This window comes from Schistosoma mansoni, chromosome 6 (assembly GCF_000237925.1).
Source record: "Schistosoma mansoni strain Puerto Rico chromosome 6, complete genome".
NCBI lineage: Eukaryota > Metazoa > Platyhelminthes > Trematoda > Strigeidida > Schistosomatidae > Schistosoma > Schistosoma mansoni.
This window is the reverse complement of record NC_031500.1, coordinates 17,255,917-17,274,242: the sequence shown is the minus strand read 5'-3', so window position 1 is coordinate 17,274,242 and position 18,326 is coordinate 17,255,917. Positions and strand designations below refer to the sequence as shown.

The 18,326-nt window shown below is 35.9% G+C and overlaps 1 protein-coding gene across 1 annotated transcript in view; it reads left to right on the top strand.

The window, feature by feature from the left end:
- The window catches only part of Smp_016810 (hypothetical protein), a gene marked incomplete at its 5' end in the record, with an annotated part of 25,520 nt that extends 12,204 nt beyond the window's left edge, over positions 1–13,316 (top strand). The window contains 5 exons of the mRNA XM_018798439.1: positions 3,783–3,916; positions 4,696–4,966; positions 7,484–7,584; positions 11,012–11,273; positions 12,972–13,316. Coding sequence (XP_018653381.1) covers positions 3,783–3,916; positions 4,696–4,966; positions 7,484–7,584; positions 11,012–11,273; positions 12,972–13,076 — 873 coding nt within the window. The 3' untranslated portion in view covers positions 13,077–13,316. The remainder of the gene's footprint in view (positions 1–3,782; positions 3,917–4,695; positions 4,967–7,483; positions 7,585–11,011; positions 11,274–12,971) is intronic.
- Between the last annotated feature and the right edge of the window lie 5,010 nt (positions 13,317–18,326).

The following is an 18,326-nucleotide window of genomic DNA, read 5'->3' as shown; positions in this document are numbered from 1 at the left end:
TGTATGTATGTTGAATAAGATCAAATTTGTCCGAAATTTTATGCTTCCATTGAACAACTATCTGATAGAACAATGTTAATTAATCAATTTTTAATATTATTCTGCATCAATTCGGTTTTAAATAGCAAAAAATAGGCATCTTGTCAATTTTAATTTATATGTTACTTAATACAATTCACAAGTTATGTTCGATAAATTTTAATTGTCAATATTGACATTTAGAATATGTTACTTTTTATTTCCAAAAAAGAAGCTTTTGGGATTTGATAATTAAAGTATCCTGTTGAATTGTAATTAGATATTAAATGTGCCCCCGAATGCCCTGGTACGGCCGAGGGTGGGGAGAATCCGCTCTCCCTCTAGAAATGCTCTCACATGGCCACGCGTATATAGCCTCTGACAGGGAAGTCCTACACACTGCCTTCTCGTGGCATCACTGTTGTTTACGAAATTGAGAGAACGAAAAGCGAATGTCCGGCGCTCTAACCGGGTTGGTGGACACGGCGGGTCCACCTAGGAGAGTTGGAAAACCCTGACTCCAAACCAATGGTGCACATGGGCTCCAGTATCCTGAGGGAATAAATGGCGTATCAATCAATCGTTGGTCACCGGCTACCATGTGACTGCATCTTATCACGATGCTCAACTGCCTTTAGGTCAAAGGCTCCGAGTGTAGTCCCCTAAGAAAACCACCTGCTTCAGTTTGGGTACCTGGATAGTATCACAGCGCTCACACAAATCGAATCAGATTTATGTATCCGGTGCCTCTTTGTACCAATATTTGTGTTTAAATAAATAAATAAAGAAGATAATAATGTTTAGAAATGAAATTCCTAACAAGACGATACTAATTTGTCAGCTTTAACCCTAATATTATTTCATGGTGTTATTCAATATGATCTAAGATTTCATCGTGAATGATTCACTTACTCATTCACTGAATAGCTTACTAATTCAGAACTTAACGTAGAAGCTTGTTGCATACTTCCACGTTACATCGGCTATTCACTTTACTGGATCGAAGAACAGACAGTGAATATAGACTTTCTAAATGAATGATTTGTTTTACTTTTATTGATGACTCATGGGTTAAATTAACTCTTATTCGCTTACTTAGCTAAATGAACATTATTTCTGTTAGTTTGTTTTTGTTACTTTCCAAATGAAGGCAAATGATAAACGAAGTTACCTATCAAAGTTATTTTATACTTCCAAATTATTTGATTGTACTTGATCAAGAAGTATCTATCGATCATTTATGTCATATCCATTTCAGCTTAATTGTTTATTTCATTAAGCTGAAATCTCTAACGCTCTGAACTCATTGACTAATGACTGTTTATATGTAACTTATGTTAGTTGAGAATTCACTCTATTTATTTAAACATAAATTTACTCGTTTCAAACTAGTAGCGTTTTTTCCCGATAGTGTACATCACGGACTGATCTTAATTGGACAAAAGTTCAAAGCCTGGCAGCGCCGGATATGTCACGTCCTAGTTTGGGACTCCTCAGCAGTTCACATCCGTGACTTTACCGGGAACCTATGAATAGCAGGTCTTGCGGCAACTGGTCAATTTCGAACCACTGAACTGGAATCTAATGGTCCATATATCTGACCACAATAATTTCGCGATGTTGCGCAACTATCCTCTATCGCCTACAGTGAAGAAATGTCTCACATCCGATAGTAGTTTATATTCTAAACGTTCGCATATAAGACTGAGGATTCTGAATTCAATCGCTGGTAGTGTCATGAACACCCACTGTTTCGGAGTCCCATACTAGTAAGAAACAACTGTCCTGTGCTTCTTGATTATCAGTCGTTGTCGAACTAAGATCAGTTTATGATGTAAAATATAAAAATTCCATCATCTCAAAAATCCCATTTTTTTGCTTTTTATATTACTAAATTATTCATCTTTTTAAACTTTTCTTCTTTCTCCTTTGGTTAGTGGTTTAGATGTAAAAGCTTTTTTCTCCGGAAAAATTAGCGAATTGGTTGTGTCTATTGAAAGGAAATCTATTGTAATTATATTTAACCATGGTAACTGATGCGTTGTTTTGTTATAACCACTCACGTCAGTCATTTCTTCATATGACCTTTAAGGTTATTCAACCTTTATAATTCTCCTTCAGGCTGTATCTTTTTCTCGGAGTGCAGTAAAAATTATATATATATATATATATATATATATATATATATATATATATACTAAAGACCGAGATCCGTAATTAATATCCCGAAACATTGATTAATGGAAAATTAGGTCAGAAGGTAGTCATTATTGTGGCATCCATCATTATGATATCCAATTTTGAAGGGTTTAAAATCACAATGCATGAAAACTCATCAATGTTTATCATGTTAACAGTAAATATATGCGTATGTGCAAGCGTGTAGAGGTGTATTTATGGAGTCAGCATTTAAAACTTGGAATGGAAATATCATTCACGAGTCGATCTAAGCTAGAACACCATTGAAAACTTGGAAGCACTGGACGACCGTTTCGTCCTAGTATGGGACTCCTCGGCAGTGCGCATCCACGATCTCACACTGCTGAGGAGTCCCATAATAAGACGACACAAAAACAACATTATCGATTCTCTTTTGCAAACTCTGATTCTGGTAGAATATCTAGCTCATCATAATATAGATCCATTTTGTATTATTTTTCGAACGTGCGACGAATTAAGGATGGAGGTGACATACATGTTGGTTGCATGCATTTAATCGCAGATATTTATTTTGTAAATCTTATGAATAGTGGTGAATGGATTATGCCGATATTTTTTGACGTTGGGTTTTTGGAAATTGTTGTTAACCACTGATGACATTGAAATGCTTGTCATTGTTTATCCGGAAATTATATTTTGGGTACCATAGTAGTATGTTAGTTTATAAGGGTTAGGGCGATTAGATTAATGCGTAATATTGATTCATGTAGTTATTGGCTATTGATTTTAGCCTCTTGGAGTTCATAATCAGTAAACTTCTTCATAAGTTCTGAACACTGAAATATTGAGAAACTGACTTCTGTATCAACTTTTTAACTCACACAATCTTCAGCATTTAAAATCCGAATAAAAAAAGGAGACATACTAAATAAACATTACTTCCAATGTTAACTCAATTACAAAAAATAAAGGGTGTTCACAAGGTTACAACCAATCTTAAAATTTTTAGAGGCCTCCCAACATAATGAAGTTGTTTTCTGAATATTTTTGATATATTTTCCTAATAGTTTCTTGTTAATGTTATTCACATTGGGGAGTTTATGAAAATTACTAAATTTCCGTCGTTGACATTACGGATTAGCCTTAGCCATACAACCATTAAAAATCTGGGAGGACTAGATTTGTCACGAGTTTGATCCCTGGCAAAATTGTAGATGCACACTGCTAAATAATCCTATACTACGACGAAATAGCTATTTAGGGATTCCTGGTTTTCTAAGTTCAGTACGTGATTTTCACTATTCTAGTTGATATTTTAGTTCTTTCTTTTAAATTTGCTAATTTCGGAGCATCTCAAAGTCAATGTATGTTTCTTTAAGGCAGAGTTGTTTTCTTTATAAGCTTTGTCCTCGTCAATATCAAGCTGTTTTTTTAGCCCCTGACTTCTGTTTGTGTTCCATCATATTAAGATTTATTGTTCCAATGTTGTATATCAGTAGTCCACTCTACTGAGTATGTGTTAAATCCCGTAGACATCTTCATGATTGATTATCATTGTAAATCTAATCTCTTCCCCTCTTGTTCTATCCACTTTGTTCTGCTAGATTGATAATAGTGTGCTTATGGAAACACAAATTCAAAATCTCACTGTAACTCCAATTATACTTGAACGTGTTTTATTTGAATCAAATCCTCAATTCAGTGTGATTGACTTAAATAATTTACAATTTGGTAAAAAGTAAATTTTCCTTTTTCATTTTTTTGTTTTACAAATTGATTCGGTTGATGTTAATGATTGATTGACATTAAAGTTATTCTATTATGTGTTTGACATTTCCTTTGAGAGACATTTTTGGGAATAAGCATTCGGGTGGATTAGATGTAATGTGGTTAGCAGTACAATCCAAGTTGTGTGTTATGTCCTATTCGGTACTCGTTAGCTGTATGCACTTGCATCCCAGAGTTTATACTTGTATTGAGACTCGAGGTTATTACCATTCGCTTCAAACGCCACTGCGTTATCCACCTAGCTATTGATTTCAAACAACCGCTTACTTGCGAAATGGTTATGTGTTTAAAATTCAGCTTGTAATGGATTGGGATTATCCCGTTGTCGATATTTTCGACTGAAAGCTTATCGGTCTTGGTTGGTATATGTGCATCCCGTGCGAACCATCTCTGTGTAGCCTTGATGGCACAAGCTAGTATGGAACAAATGGAATGTGGTTGAGTGAGTAACGCATTGGCGTTAAAGTGAACGGTACTAGGACATCCAAGGTCCCACTAGGGATCGAAGCCCCTTCAGTCGTTTGTATACTCTTCAGTTGCATGATATTAAAGAAAATAAATCCTATATCGAGTATTATTTTAGGTTGTACAGCTCATTCTGTACTGTATAATCATCATATTCAATAGTTATGATGCCATTGATTTATTCGACCTTAACATATATAGGTGAGAATTAAGTGAAGCGTCTGCCGTATTCATTCACTTTTATATGTTTACCTCACTTCTCAGATCTCATTTTAACACTCCAACTTATTATTTACAACCAAATGATGTACAACAATTTCTATATCGTTTAATACCGACAACAACCAATTCATTGCCTTTGTTAAATTCATCATCTACCAATTCATCAATACCAGCTTCAGCTGTACCTGATCCAATTCCAGTTTCTTCTACAACTACTCGTCAAGTGTCAATATCAGCTGGACGTTTAGACATTACATGGAGATCACTTATGGGTGAAAGAGGACGCTTACAAACAAGTTCTTTAAAATACGAAGTTAGTTCGATAATTTTAAATAGATAATTTTGGAAGAATTATTATTATAATTAGTAAAGAATCATTGAAATGTGACTAGTAGTGGGCTCCGAGACGCGCGTTTCGTTCTATTTCGGATCCGCCAGCTGGATATACCTTTATATCAGGATTGATGTTCAAGTCCGAATTAAGATAAAATACTCCTGAATTCCACTACTAGTCACAGTCCATCTATCCCATACAAACTTATGTCATAATGACTATATCGAGGCAGTCCAAATAAGATGGACGCATGCCAATGAAAGTCGACCTAATTTCCATCAAAAATATGAAAAATAGGATAATCCAATTCATTTCCAATTGAATGACTGTGATACGTTTTGATGTATTACTAAGTAAATGGATTATATGAATAAGTAAACTTGTAACTGCTGATTTATTTATTTCCTCGATTTTCATTGTTTGGTGTAGGCTGTTTAAAAATTCTCATCATATCACAATGCAGAGATATGAACAACGAATATTCTGATGACAGTTTGTTGTATCCTTACTATTTAAACAAAACAATTCTTGAGTACTGTTAGATGTATGAGGGCAGTTATCACTTCCCGGTTGCCCACACCGTGAAAGGTTTCTTCTAGAGGTACCTGAAAAGAAAATTGGATTAGAAGTGGTCTTAGTGACCTGCGAGCGTGACCACAGTGTCCAATAGACAACTGCTTGAGGTCGGTCACACACGACCTTTTTGTAGGTAATTTTTGTGTTAGCTCCGTACTTGTTGGGATCTTACCGCCGGAGACGGATATCCGTGGTATAAGGCAAGGTGTGCATTTTTAGGGTCGACCTTTTCTAATCTCACCCATCCTTGTGGGAAAAAAGCATCGCTGTCATGCTGGTTGTCTGAAGGAAACAACTTACTACCGTCACACCTCTGTACAGTCAGCAGTACGACTTTGCCTTCGGACCTTTGGTTTGCTGCTTTTAGTCTTACTACTCTTCAACCGACCTGTCAAGCGTGGTAGGACTTTGAGGAACGATTGTTCCAACCAGTATAGCTCGATTGGTTCATCACGATAGGCAAGCCGGACCACCACGTCAAGGTAGAAGCAATGGTCGGGAAAACAAAACATTTAAATTACTGTTGGCTGACGTAAAAAAAACCAGTCGAAAATTCATTTTAAGCAGGTCGAAATTAGATTCAAACAAGCTATTCGTGACAATTATTCAATGAAATTCCATCCCGCGGTTCAAAATATACTTTGATGCTCTCACCTCTACACTTCACTATAGTTACTTTTATACATTCACTAAATTAGCTTTTGCATAATTCCTCTTTTGTATGCAATAGGTTTTATAACGGTTTAAAAACTTCAATTGATAAGTTCCATCCATCCAGGAAATCTTTACAGGATTGGTATCTGTCAGTGGTTGGGATTCTGCAGAGATTACAACTTACTAGTTTAAGATATCAAACATAACTCAGAATTGAAACTGCTAACAGTCCTGCTGTAATTTTCCTTCACTTTATGATAGTAAGAGGATCTTCTTTAACAGGAAAAATTCTCTCTGTTTGTATTTGCTCTAAACTGAACTGCTTCTTCCATCATTCTTTTAACTCCTATCCACTTATTTTCATTCATTTATTGGTTTCTTTTATGCTCATTTACCTATTATTTGGTGTATATGTATGTATTTCGGTGCCCCTTTGTACCAATATTTATGTTTAAATGTGCGTAATATAATTCAACGTCGAATAACACTTAACATTTAAATTTTATTTGATAACACCTGTTCAGCTTTGTAGGCTGGAAGAAAGCTAAGGGCAACCAAACCAAAACATGACCTCAGTCTGTGAAGTCACTGACAATAGAAATTAGCCCTGTTTATAGGTACAGACTACCTAGTTGAGTTCCACGTGATTATCGTAACCAATGGTTAAAGACTCTGAATGACATATCTCAGTCTTTTGCAATGGCGCCGATGCATCCATTCTTTGTCTTTTCCGAGATTCTTAATCTCTTATAATTTTTTCTTGTTTTTATTTCGTTAATTTATATTTTCTTTTTGAGTCCTATCTTCGATGCCTAATCTTTCATATTACCACTGATACTGTTACTACTTCTACTATTCTGGGATTGGGCCTGACAATTTCATCTCGGTGTGTTAATGAGGTATGCATCGACGTGCATACATGTAGGTTTTACATTGTAACTGACTGATCATTTGTCAAACATATAACAAATGAGACTTCTCTGGTTTTCTTATTTTGGGAAGTAGTTGTTATATTAGGCTTAAAACTCTCGCTTTGCCAAAGATAACATCACGATCAAGCTAAAAGTATAAAATTATGACATAATCGATAGTAACAAATGTTTTCAGAGAAGATCATTACTGTCCAATAGATCAGCATTAAAAACAATTTAATTATAAATTATGTAACGTAATATCTCTACTTGAAACTCATTTTGGATTAACAATGAATTGGGACACGATTTATTTAAATGAATGCACTTTTTTCACTTTTCCATATCTTTTCAGCTCCCTACTTTTGGTGATATCCAACTGAGGGTTTTAACTATTCCATCCACTGTGACAACAGAACAACCATTCACATTGAAGTTTGAATTAACTAACTGCAGGTATATCACATACTTTATTATTTTGAACAATAGTTTAACTCCTGTCAATCATAACTACTGAAAATAATAAAAACGTTAACGATATGAAATGTTCCTTATTGATTGATTACATCAACTAGTGTTCACCAGAATTATTCATTTAGTTTAACTATCGACGACTATCACTCATTTTACTTCAAATGTGTATCTTTTCCTGGTCAGTTATAATAACTTTGATAGATGTTAACTAATCGACTTATAGTACGTTGACTCTATATACATAGATATGCCTTTAATTGACTTAATGCAAAACACTTAATCATTTTATTGAAACGTCATGGATCGATATTATGAATGAATCTATACTAGACGCGCACTAAAGATTTGGACAGCTATTTCGTCATAGTATCCATTCAAAATAGGCTAATGAAAAAGTGCTCTCAATAATAAAGGTGATCATCAAAAAGGAGCATATAAATAAATGTGAGCATTGAAAGCCGTAATAATATTTTCACTTATGTGAAATATGTTCAATTTTTTCTCTGTTCCTTCTCTCTACGATTATCGCCAGAAAAGTGATTTACTAAACCTTTTGGTGAAGAGTCCGCCTGTAATAAACACTGTAATTGTCCCAATTCGGTATTAAATTGTTTTTTTTTCTTACTTTAGTCATGTTATGTCTCGTATGTATATTTCGAACAGCTAGAGGATTGCGTTTTTAGAGGGGTGCTTTGAAAACCTGTGGGAAAAGTTCTTGGTGAACTTCATTTTGAATAAGTTTTAAATACTAAAAACATACCTTCCTCTTAAGATTAGGAAGTCGCTCGGCATTGTTCATCATATGTAATCCAGAAAACTGTTCTTTGTGCTGTCCGGAGGAACTTAATGAACTTTTATCTTGTAGATTGTTGACATCTGTGGTAATAAGAGTCAAATGCTTAACATAATCAATATTTTTTACCGAGTTCTAAACTCTCGTCAATTTTTCCCAACTAAACTCCGAAATAAAATGAAAATGTGGAAATTCGAAAAAATAATAAAATGTTTACTTCCAGAATTAGTATAACGACAGCAAACGAAGTATCGTATGATTCGTCTTGTGCTGACGCTTAGGACTGCAAGTGATCAGTTTCTTATTGGCATATGCGCATTCTGTACGGATCGTCTCGATATTGCATTATTAACAGAGATACATGGTGTCTAGTAATGGAATCCAGGACGCGCATTTCGCACTACCTGGGGCTCGTCAGCTGACGCGTTTATTTAAATTAAAATTTCCTGAAAAGACAGTGATTGGGGTGAAATTTTTTTTACGAACTATACACAACTCCTCTAAAATAACGTTTTTGTAAATATTTCAAAATTAATGAAATTATATTCCATTCTGATATATTATTGACATGTAGGTGAAATTTCCTCATAATCTGTGAACTATTAATTATGTTGTAATGGACCAGCGGATGTCGATCCTCTACAATTAACACTTGATTTAGGTTACTATGTTATAAGCCGACTTCATTTACTTTCTCTATTCAGTTCAAACTTCGATACTCATATTTTCGGTTTTCTCGTGTCTTGTTCTCTAGCTTCTTCATTCTAACCACCACCTACCTCGGTTGGAATAAGGTTAGCAGCAACCAAACTAAAATATGGCGTCAATCTCTGAAGTCATTGATATTTGAACTTAAGTATGTCAATAGGTATGGATTACACTTAGCTAGGGTTCGCGCGATCATCGTAACCAATATTTGAAGACGTTGGGTGACATGGTTCAGAATCGACCGAAATGGTGTTTTTGTATTCCTTTTTTTATCTCAATCTAGATCCTGAGTTTCAAAATTACCTCATTTTTATTCCATGGGCTCATTCTTTCTTCTGGAATCATATTTTCGATGCTTAATTTTCTCTGTTGCAACTATGTCCCTAATTCTTACTACTCTAGGATTCATAGTGATAAGTTTATTTCTTTGTCCTAACATGGTATAACGAATTGATTCGATGCACATATTTACCATTTTCATTTCATCGACTATGAGAAGGCGTTTGACAGCGTGGATAGGAGAACATTATGGAAACTTCTTCGACACTATGGAGTTCCTGAAAAGATTGTCAACATTATCCAAAACTCATACGATGGACTACAGTGCAAAGTCATGCATGGAGGACAGCTGACAGATGCATTTCCAGTAAGGACCGGAGTCAGACAAGGCTGTCTACTCTCCCCATTCCTCTTCCTTCTAGTGACTGACTGGATTATGAAGAATTCGACATCTGACGGGAAATACGGAATACAATGGACAGCTCAGAATCAATTAGATGATTTGGATTTCGCAGATGACCTAACCCTCCTCTCTCATACACACGAACAAATGCAGATGAAGACCGCAAATGTAGCAGCAGCCTCTGCATCGATAGGCCTCCACATTCACAAAGGAAAAAGCAAGATTCTCAAATGCAACACGGAGAACACCAACCCAATCACACTTGATGGCGAGACTCTGGAAGAGGTGGAAACAATCAAGTACCTGGGGAGCATCGTTGATAAACAAGGAGGATCGGATGCAGATGTAAAGGCGAGGATTGGCAAAGCAAGGGCAGCATTTCTACAATTGAAGAACATATGGAACTCAAAACAACTCTCAACCAATTTCAAGGTCAGAATCTTTGATACGAACGTCAAGACAGTCCTACTGTATGGAGCTGAAACGTGGAGAACTACTACGGCCATCATCAGGAAGGTACAAGTATTTATAAACAGTTGTCTACGCAAAATGCTCAACATCCACTGGCCGGATACTATCAGCAACAGCGTTTTATGGGAGAGGACAAACCAGCTTCCAGCTGAAGAGGAAATTAGGAAAAGACGTTGGAAGTGGATCGGACATACATTGAGGAAATCACCAACGTGCATCACGACTCAATCCCTAACTTGGAATCCGGAAGGGAAGCGGAAAAGAGGAAGGCCAAAGAACACACTACGCCGGGAAATAGAAGCCGATATGAATAGCAACTGGAAAGAACTGGAAAGGAAGACTCAGGACAGAGTTGGACGGAGAATGCTGGTGAGCGGCCTATGCTCCTTGACGAGGGGTAACAGGCGTAAGTAAGTAAGTAAGTATTTACCATTTTCTACATTGACTAGATATAACTAACTTATTGACTATTGAGATGGAGAAAATTTGTAGCTCAGGTGGGTGATTTTGATGGAGTTTTGTTCTTTGAGCTGGATGGTTTGGTCGTGGAGCTTTCATTGTCCTTCTGAACAACATGCTGATGATGTCGTTCAAAAGGGCGATGAAAGCTCCACGACCAAACTATCCAGCTCAGCGAACAAAACTCCATCAAAATTATTGACTATTTCTTCATTATCCCCTCTCGTTCAATTATCATCTTTAACACAATTCGTTTACTTATCATTGTTGTGTTTGTTTTTTATTTACTCACATAGTAAAATGAATTTAGACTTGATACTTAGTCTATGTTCAACTCAATATAATAGTTCTTCTTCAATTCCAATTCAATCAATTATGAATGAAAATGAAACTACCTCTAATAATGATCATAATGATAATAATTCAATTCAATTAACAAATAATTATTTACCATTGATTGTTTGGTTAAGTAAAACTAGACAAAAACTCGGCAAATTATTACCTGGTCAATGTATACCATTTGAATTGAATTTAATGGCTACATTACCTGGATTACATGTAAGTGAAATATACGAAGTTTAGTTTTGTTGTTCTCTATGATTTGTTTGTTTACGTATTAAGAAGTATAAGTTGTCTGTTGTTGTTGTGTGTTTGTTTGTTTAAAGAGTGAATACCTGTTACACATATCTATAAAGGTCATAACATTTTGTTTAAATGAAATCAGTCAGTCAGTCACAACGTAGAACTTCGTACGTACGTACATCACTTCGAGTTGCCATATCACATTAACGCAGAGATGCAGTTGTCGATTCAAATCCCATATTGGTAGAAGTAGTAAGAGTATAAGCATTATGTGAAAGATTAGGGTTTGAAGATGTTATTGAAGGAGTATAATACAGTGAAATAAATTTGGAAAGAGAAAGAAAATAGGGATATAAAGAATTCAGAAGATTAGGATTTGGTAGAAAATGACCTCTTAAATACATATACATATGTACAATTTATAAAGTTTATTAGTAGTATTTACCCCTCTTAAATACTGGATACATTTCTATATCTAATCCCTTCTCTTTACATAAATGAACTTGGTGTATTCGGTATATTTTTGTTGGAGTAGTTCACATTGAAGAATCAATATGTTATCCCTACTTACTTACATACGCCTGTTACCCCTTATGGAAGAGCATAGGCCGCCCACCAGCATTCTCCATTATGTAATCCCACTTAAGAAAAATAGTTTGATTTAAAACTATTAATGACTTTTAATTATGTTTATGTAATAAATAAGACAATGGTAACAAAGACAGTTTGTATTCACTTAGTATTGTTTGTTTGAATCTTCCCATTGATATTTTTAGGACTTCAACTGGTCAGTCTCTTATTGACATATGTGCATACTGTGCGTGTTGCCTCGATAAAGCCTTAATTCACAAGTATTATAAGCAAAGATGGATAATGGATAGCAGTGGGATCCAAGACGCGCGTTTCGTCCTATTTGGAACTCGTCAGCTGGATGTATATATATATATATATATATTCGACAGTTCATTAGTAGGACGATATTAACATCTCGAATCCGATTGATATCTACGTCATCGTCTATACCTATGATGTGTATAACGTCTACACAAAAGCTATTTTTTAAAACCTTATCATTTTACATAGTTTCAAATTATCAAATATTATGATAACAAAGTCACAGCTTCAATATTGAAATCATCACTGGACTTTTAACTGCTACTACTAATACTGTGGTAGACGCTACTCACAAGATTGCTTATAAGTAATCTGTACCACAACGTTGCGTCGAAATTTTCGTAGTCTTCAGACTAAGAGAAGACTTTCAATACATGGGAAGAGTGGCATGAGCAGAACACTTAACAACTAGACGACGAGACAGTTTAGATTGCACAACACACCGCGTATGGTGCAAATGAATGATCGAAGGCTATGTACACATATTAAATGAACGTTCGATAATTGTTCACAATAAATTTTGATTTCTTCTATCCATTAGTTTGTTTTGCACTAGCACTACGACTACTAGCGGTAGTAGTGATAGATCATAGATTCACACTGCGGTCCACTTAGTTAAGTTTAAGCGACCGATCTCGTACACAATTGAAATGTGTGTCTATATGTACGTACGTTGCTAAATGTACTTTTACTGAATTACAAATTTAAATGATGTACCATTTGTTCATAATAAGAATAATAATAATAGTCTTTTCTGTTTTCTTTTTCTCTTGATATCAGATGATTTCCGGTTTATGCATTCATGATTTAACAATGAATCGTGATTATGAATTCAACAATTTAACCCATGTTCTTGTTTTTAACAATAGTGCTGTTACAGTTTAATTTCCCTCTCTTTCCCCCCTCCTATCTCTCTCTTCATATCATCTTAATTGATGAATACTATGCATAGAACCTAATATGTCAATAATAACTACCGTGTATATTACAGTTTTGGGCTTCTTTTTTCTTTCTAAAGAAAGCAACAGAAGACTTATCTTTTATCTGATTATCACCTTACATTTAAGATGTTGCTGAAGTTCTTTTGTTTTTGTTTTTCTTTCATTTACATTTGTGTTTTGTTGTTGAAAGTTGACTTTGGATCCATTATTTATACTTTGTCACTTCATATTATATGTATACAGTTATTTGTTTTGTTATCAATTCAATGAACAATATTGTATCTATCATAACAATAAATATATTTGTTATATCTTGTGGCTGAGTGGATGCCCAATTAACGTATGACTTGATAAAACCGCCAATCAGATAGCAGCGAGTTATCGATTGGAACAGTGACACATGGAAACCGTACGAGCAGTCTAGAGTGCTTATCGGTCCTGCTTTCTGCGTAGCCCAACCAGTTAAGTCCAGAACACCGATAATAGCCTCTGCGGTATGAACCGTTGTATTGCAAACATACTGAGTTTATATACCAAACAGACTGACCACAAGGTACGAACAAAATAGAAAATAATATTTGTGCAAGATTTAGCCAAATGTGGCTGTGAATATGGGGGCAGCAATTAATAGGCTAGGGATAACTCAAGAAAAGTAAATCGTATAATAATAGTCTATAGGTCAAAATAAAGCTTATATTAAGAGGAACACGAATATGAATAGTTTAATTATTTAGCAATTATACGATAAAAAATATATACATAATACTGGTCCATAAATTGATCCCAAAGTTACCATTCACTATTGTTATCGGGACATAACAATATTCGAATAGATTGTCGTTGGTTTTTCCCTCCCATTTTCTTGTCCATTTGATTGATTGTTTAATCATTAAATCTCATTTATTCACTCATTTTGATGTATTACCAATTCGTAGGTTTAACTTTAATTCTTCGGTTATACAAATTAAAGTTGGTTGGGTTAGGATTTGAACCTGCAACTTAATGATTGAACATCTTAATGTATTTACAATATCCCAAAGAGTGGAAACACAAAAAAATGTTCCTTTGTATTATTGATGACTTCCCCGACCGTTGCTACTACCTTGACGTGGTGGTCGGGCTTGCCTATCACGGTGAACCAATCGAGCTATACTGGCTGGAACAATCGTTCCTCAAGGTTTCACCATGCCAGACATATCGGTTGAAGAGCGGTAAGACTTAAAGCAGCAATCCCAAGGTCCGAAGGCAAAGTCGTACTGCTAACTGTACAGGGGTGTGACAGCAGTAAGGTGTTTCCTTCAGATAACCAGCATGACAGCAATGCTGCCTTCCTACAAGGAGAGGTGGGGCTAGAAAAGGTCGACCCTAAAAATGCACACCTCACCTTATCCCACGGATATCCGTCTCCAGAGGTAAGGTCTTTTGAAGAACGGAGCTAACAGGTCAAAAATCCCCCACAAGAAGGCCCTGCGTGATCGACCTCAAACAATTGTCCCTTGGGCACTGCGGTCACGCTCCCGGGTCATTAAGACCAACACTATTCCGACTTCTTTTTCAGGTCCCTCAAGAAATACCCTTCCACAATGTGGGCAGCCGGGAATTGATATTAACTCTCATACCCGTAACTGCACACGATTGATGACTTAATTTTCGATCAATCGATGGTACTTCTTTACTTTAGACTACAGTTTACTGATACTGATTTGACAAACGTTTTCAAGTTGATCGATAATTTCTTTGGAAATAAAAAAGGAACACGAAATAGTTTACTGATAATGTTAAGGCTTATTCAAAATCATTTATAAATTTTATAGAAAAATTAGGATCTTTAGAATTCTACGCGCCTTGTGTTAATTCTTATGTTTTTATGACCTGAAAGTATAACATATAACTTTGTTTAGACTGCTTCTATAAATAAGGGAAATAAAATTACACAAACAAATGGTGAATGTTTATGAAACCAGTCGTAATCAACGTACAACCTTGGATTTGCCGTAGAGCATTAATTTACGTTGAAACGATACATTAACAAGGCAAGATGTAATAGATATAATGCACACAAATGCCCTGGTACGGCCGAGATCGGGGAGGTCCGAGCCTCTCGAAATGCTCTCACACGGTCACGCGTATACAGCCTCTGCCAGGGGAGTCCTACTCACTGCCTTCTCGTGGCACTACTGTTGTTTACGTAATTGAGAGGACGGAAAGTGAATGTCCGACGCTTTAACTGGGTCGGTGGACACGGAAAGTCCACCTAGGAGAGTTGGAAAACCCTCATTCCAAACGGATGGTGCACATGGGCTCCAGTATCCTGAGAGAATAAATGGCGTATGAATCAATCGTTGGTCACCGGCAACCATAGGACGGCATTTCCTTACGATGTTCCACTGCCTTGCGGGTGTGGCCCCCTAAGAAAACCACCTCCATCGGTTTGGGCATCCGGGCAGTATCACAGCCCTCACACTAATCAAATGAGATTTGTGAAGCGCATATACATCTGGTGCTTCCTTGTACCAATATTTATGTGTTTATATAAATAATATGTATATATATATGGTATGAAAAACAGTCTATTTATAGTCCGTTAAGTCTACAGATTATGTTAAATTATCCATTAAATTTAAAAATAAAACATACCCAAAGTGACATTAAAAAAACAACAACGTGAAACTAACCAATTTTTCTTTCTATGATTTATAATATTTTAAATCTGTTGGCTAAAATAGACAAATAGAGAAGGTACATATAAAAAGAAGACCCAATCTAATACTTAAATTTGGTTTGTGAATGGGAGGAAAGAAAAACAAACATAGTCTGGAAGAAAAATAGTTGCCATTAATTTCTATTTTTAAAACGTTGATTTTTGTTGTTGTTGAGAGAAATGTGTCCACTCAATCACAATGCAACATAAATATACATTGAATTAAGTATTTCCGCCTGTAGCTCCTCCGGGAGCTTCTGCCGGTCTCAAGCCCGGGTAAAGGAGGAGGGTTGGGCATGGGGTTAACGACCCCATCCCGTAGAAAACCAACTCGCTAGAAAAACGCTAACCAGAAGAAAAAAGTATTTCAATCCAGATAGTATATACTATATACATTTGTGTACAGTGTAAAAGTATGTAAGAAACAAATTACAACGTATAATGTGTTTTTCTAAGTAATATGTTGGAATAAGATCAACTTTACAACAAAAATGAGTGAAGAAGGAAAATATCAACTTCCAGTTTGAAGTTCACTTACTCACGCATGTAACCCGTCGTCGTGGAGCATAGGCCGCCCACTACCATTTTCCATCAAACTCTGCCATAGACAATCCTTTCTAGTTGCTATTCATCCTTTTCAGGTCTGCTTCCAATTCTCGACGCAGTGTGTTTTCTGGTCTTACTCTCTTTTTGCTTCCATCCAGGATCCCAAGTTAAGGCTTATCTCGTGTTCCAGTTTCCGTAATGTAAGTCCTATCTTCACCTCTAACGTCTTTTTCTAATTCCCTCCACAGTTGAAACCTGGTTTGCCCTCTCTCACAGTAGGCTGTTGCTGATGGTATCCGGGCAACGGACATTCAGTATCTTACGTGGAAAATTGTTTATAAATACTTGTAACTTTGTGATGATGTTTGTGGTTATTCTCGAAGCGTCAGCACAGTACAGTAGAACTGTCTTCATGTTCGTATGAAGATTCTCACTTTGGTATTGGTTGACAGACAGTTGTTTTGAGTTCCAGATGTTCTTCACTTGTAGGAATTCTGCTCTTGTTTTGCCGATTTTCACCTTTACGTATGCATCCGATCCTCCATGTTCATCTATGATGAGTGTTACCACCTGTTCTAGAGCTTCTCCATCAATCCTGTTGGTGTTCTCCGTGTTGTATCTGAGGATCTTGCTTTTTCTCTTGCGTATATTGAAGCCTACTGCTGCAGAGGCTACTCTAGCTACTCTACCGATGGATTAAGTTGTAACGGATGTCTATTTCATTCTTCATTAGAATCATTTAGAAATAGATCAATTTTTTCTGTTTACCTCAGGTCTCGAACAAAAGATGAACAAATTCTATAAACGTTATACATTAGTAGGCTTTATTTCGAATGGATTATTGATGGTTAGTTATCAAATTAGAAAATAACATTTTACGGTGTTGATATATGAAATTGAAGATTTTGGTGCTGTTAATTGATCAGGTTAATCTTTTTAGATCAATTAGTTATGTCATTATACCTAATGGATTAAGCCTTCCTGTCATTATTGTTTCATAATAAGAATAAACTAGACTATTTCAATATTCCTTCATTCATCAATCACAAGTTGAATCATGAAAGTAAAGAACTTATCTCAACTGATACCGTGGTATCTAATCCGAGAACTCTACACTATACACATCAATAGTTCTAGATCTGAGTAGGGGAAAAAAGAATCAATGAAAATGGATCAAATAATCTAAACTGAATTTATATTAAATAATGTTATTAACTATTTAGTAACTCCGCCTGCAGCTCTTTTAGAGTTACTGCTGATCCCAAGCCCAGGTAAAAGAAAAGGGTTGGGCATGGGGCTAGCGACCTCATCCTGAAGAAAAACTAACTCGCTAAAAAAACACTAAACAGAAAACTATTTCGTAAAATATATCAACAATCATTCAGATGGTATTTGATGGTAAATGATTATTATGGAGTAATTTACTAATGGAAAATATTCCTTTTCTAAGTTAACTTTCACTTAGATGAGGTGTTCATTTTTGAAGGAACTATTTCATTACAGAATAATGTAATCTAGATTATCATTGAAACTTAATAAGCATTAGGTAGATATGGTAAGCAAAGATGAATAGTGGATAGCATTGGAATCTAGGACGCGCGTTTCGTCCTATTTGGGACTCGTCAGCTGGACGTACCTGCATCTCAGAGTTGATGTTCACTCTGGGACTCGAACCCGGTACCTTTCGCTTCAAACGCCATCGTGTTATCCACTCAGTCGCTGAGTCCTGATAGCCACTTGCTTGTGCGATGGAGTGAAGGTTAAATTCATTTAGTAATGCTTGTTTGAATCTTCCCATTGTTATTTAGGAGTGCAATTGATCAGTTTCTAATTGGCATATGTGCATACTGTGCATATTGCCTCAAATATAGCCTTAATTCACAAATCTTATGAGCTATGATGGATAGTGGCTGTCAGTGGAATCCATCTGTGCTTACAACGCTTGTG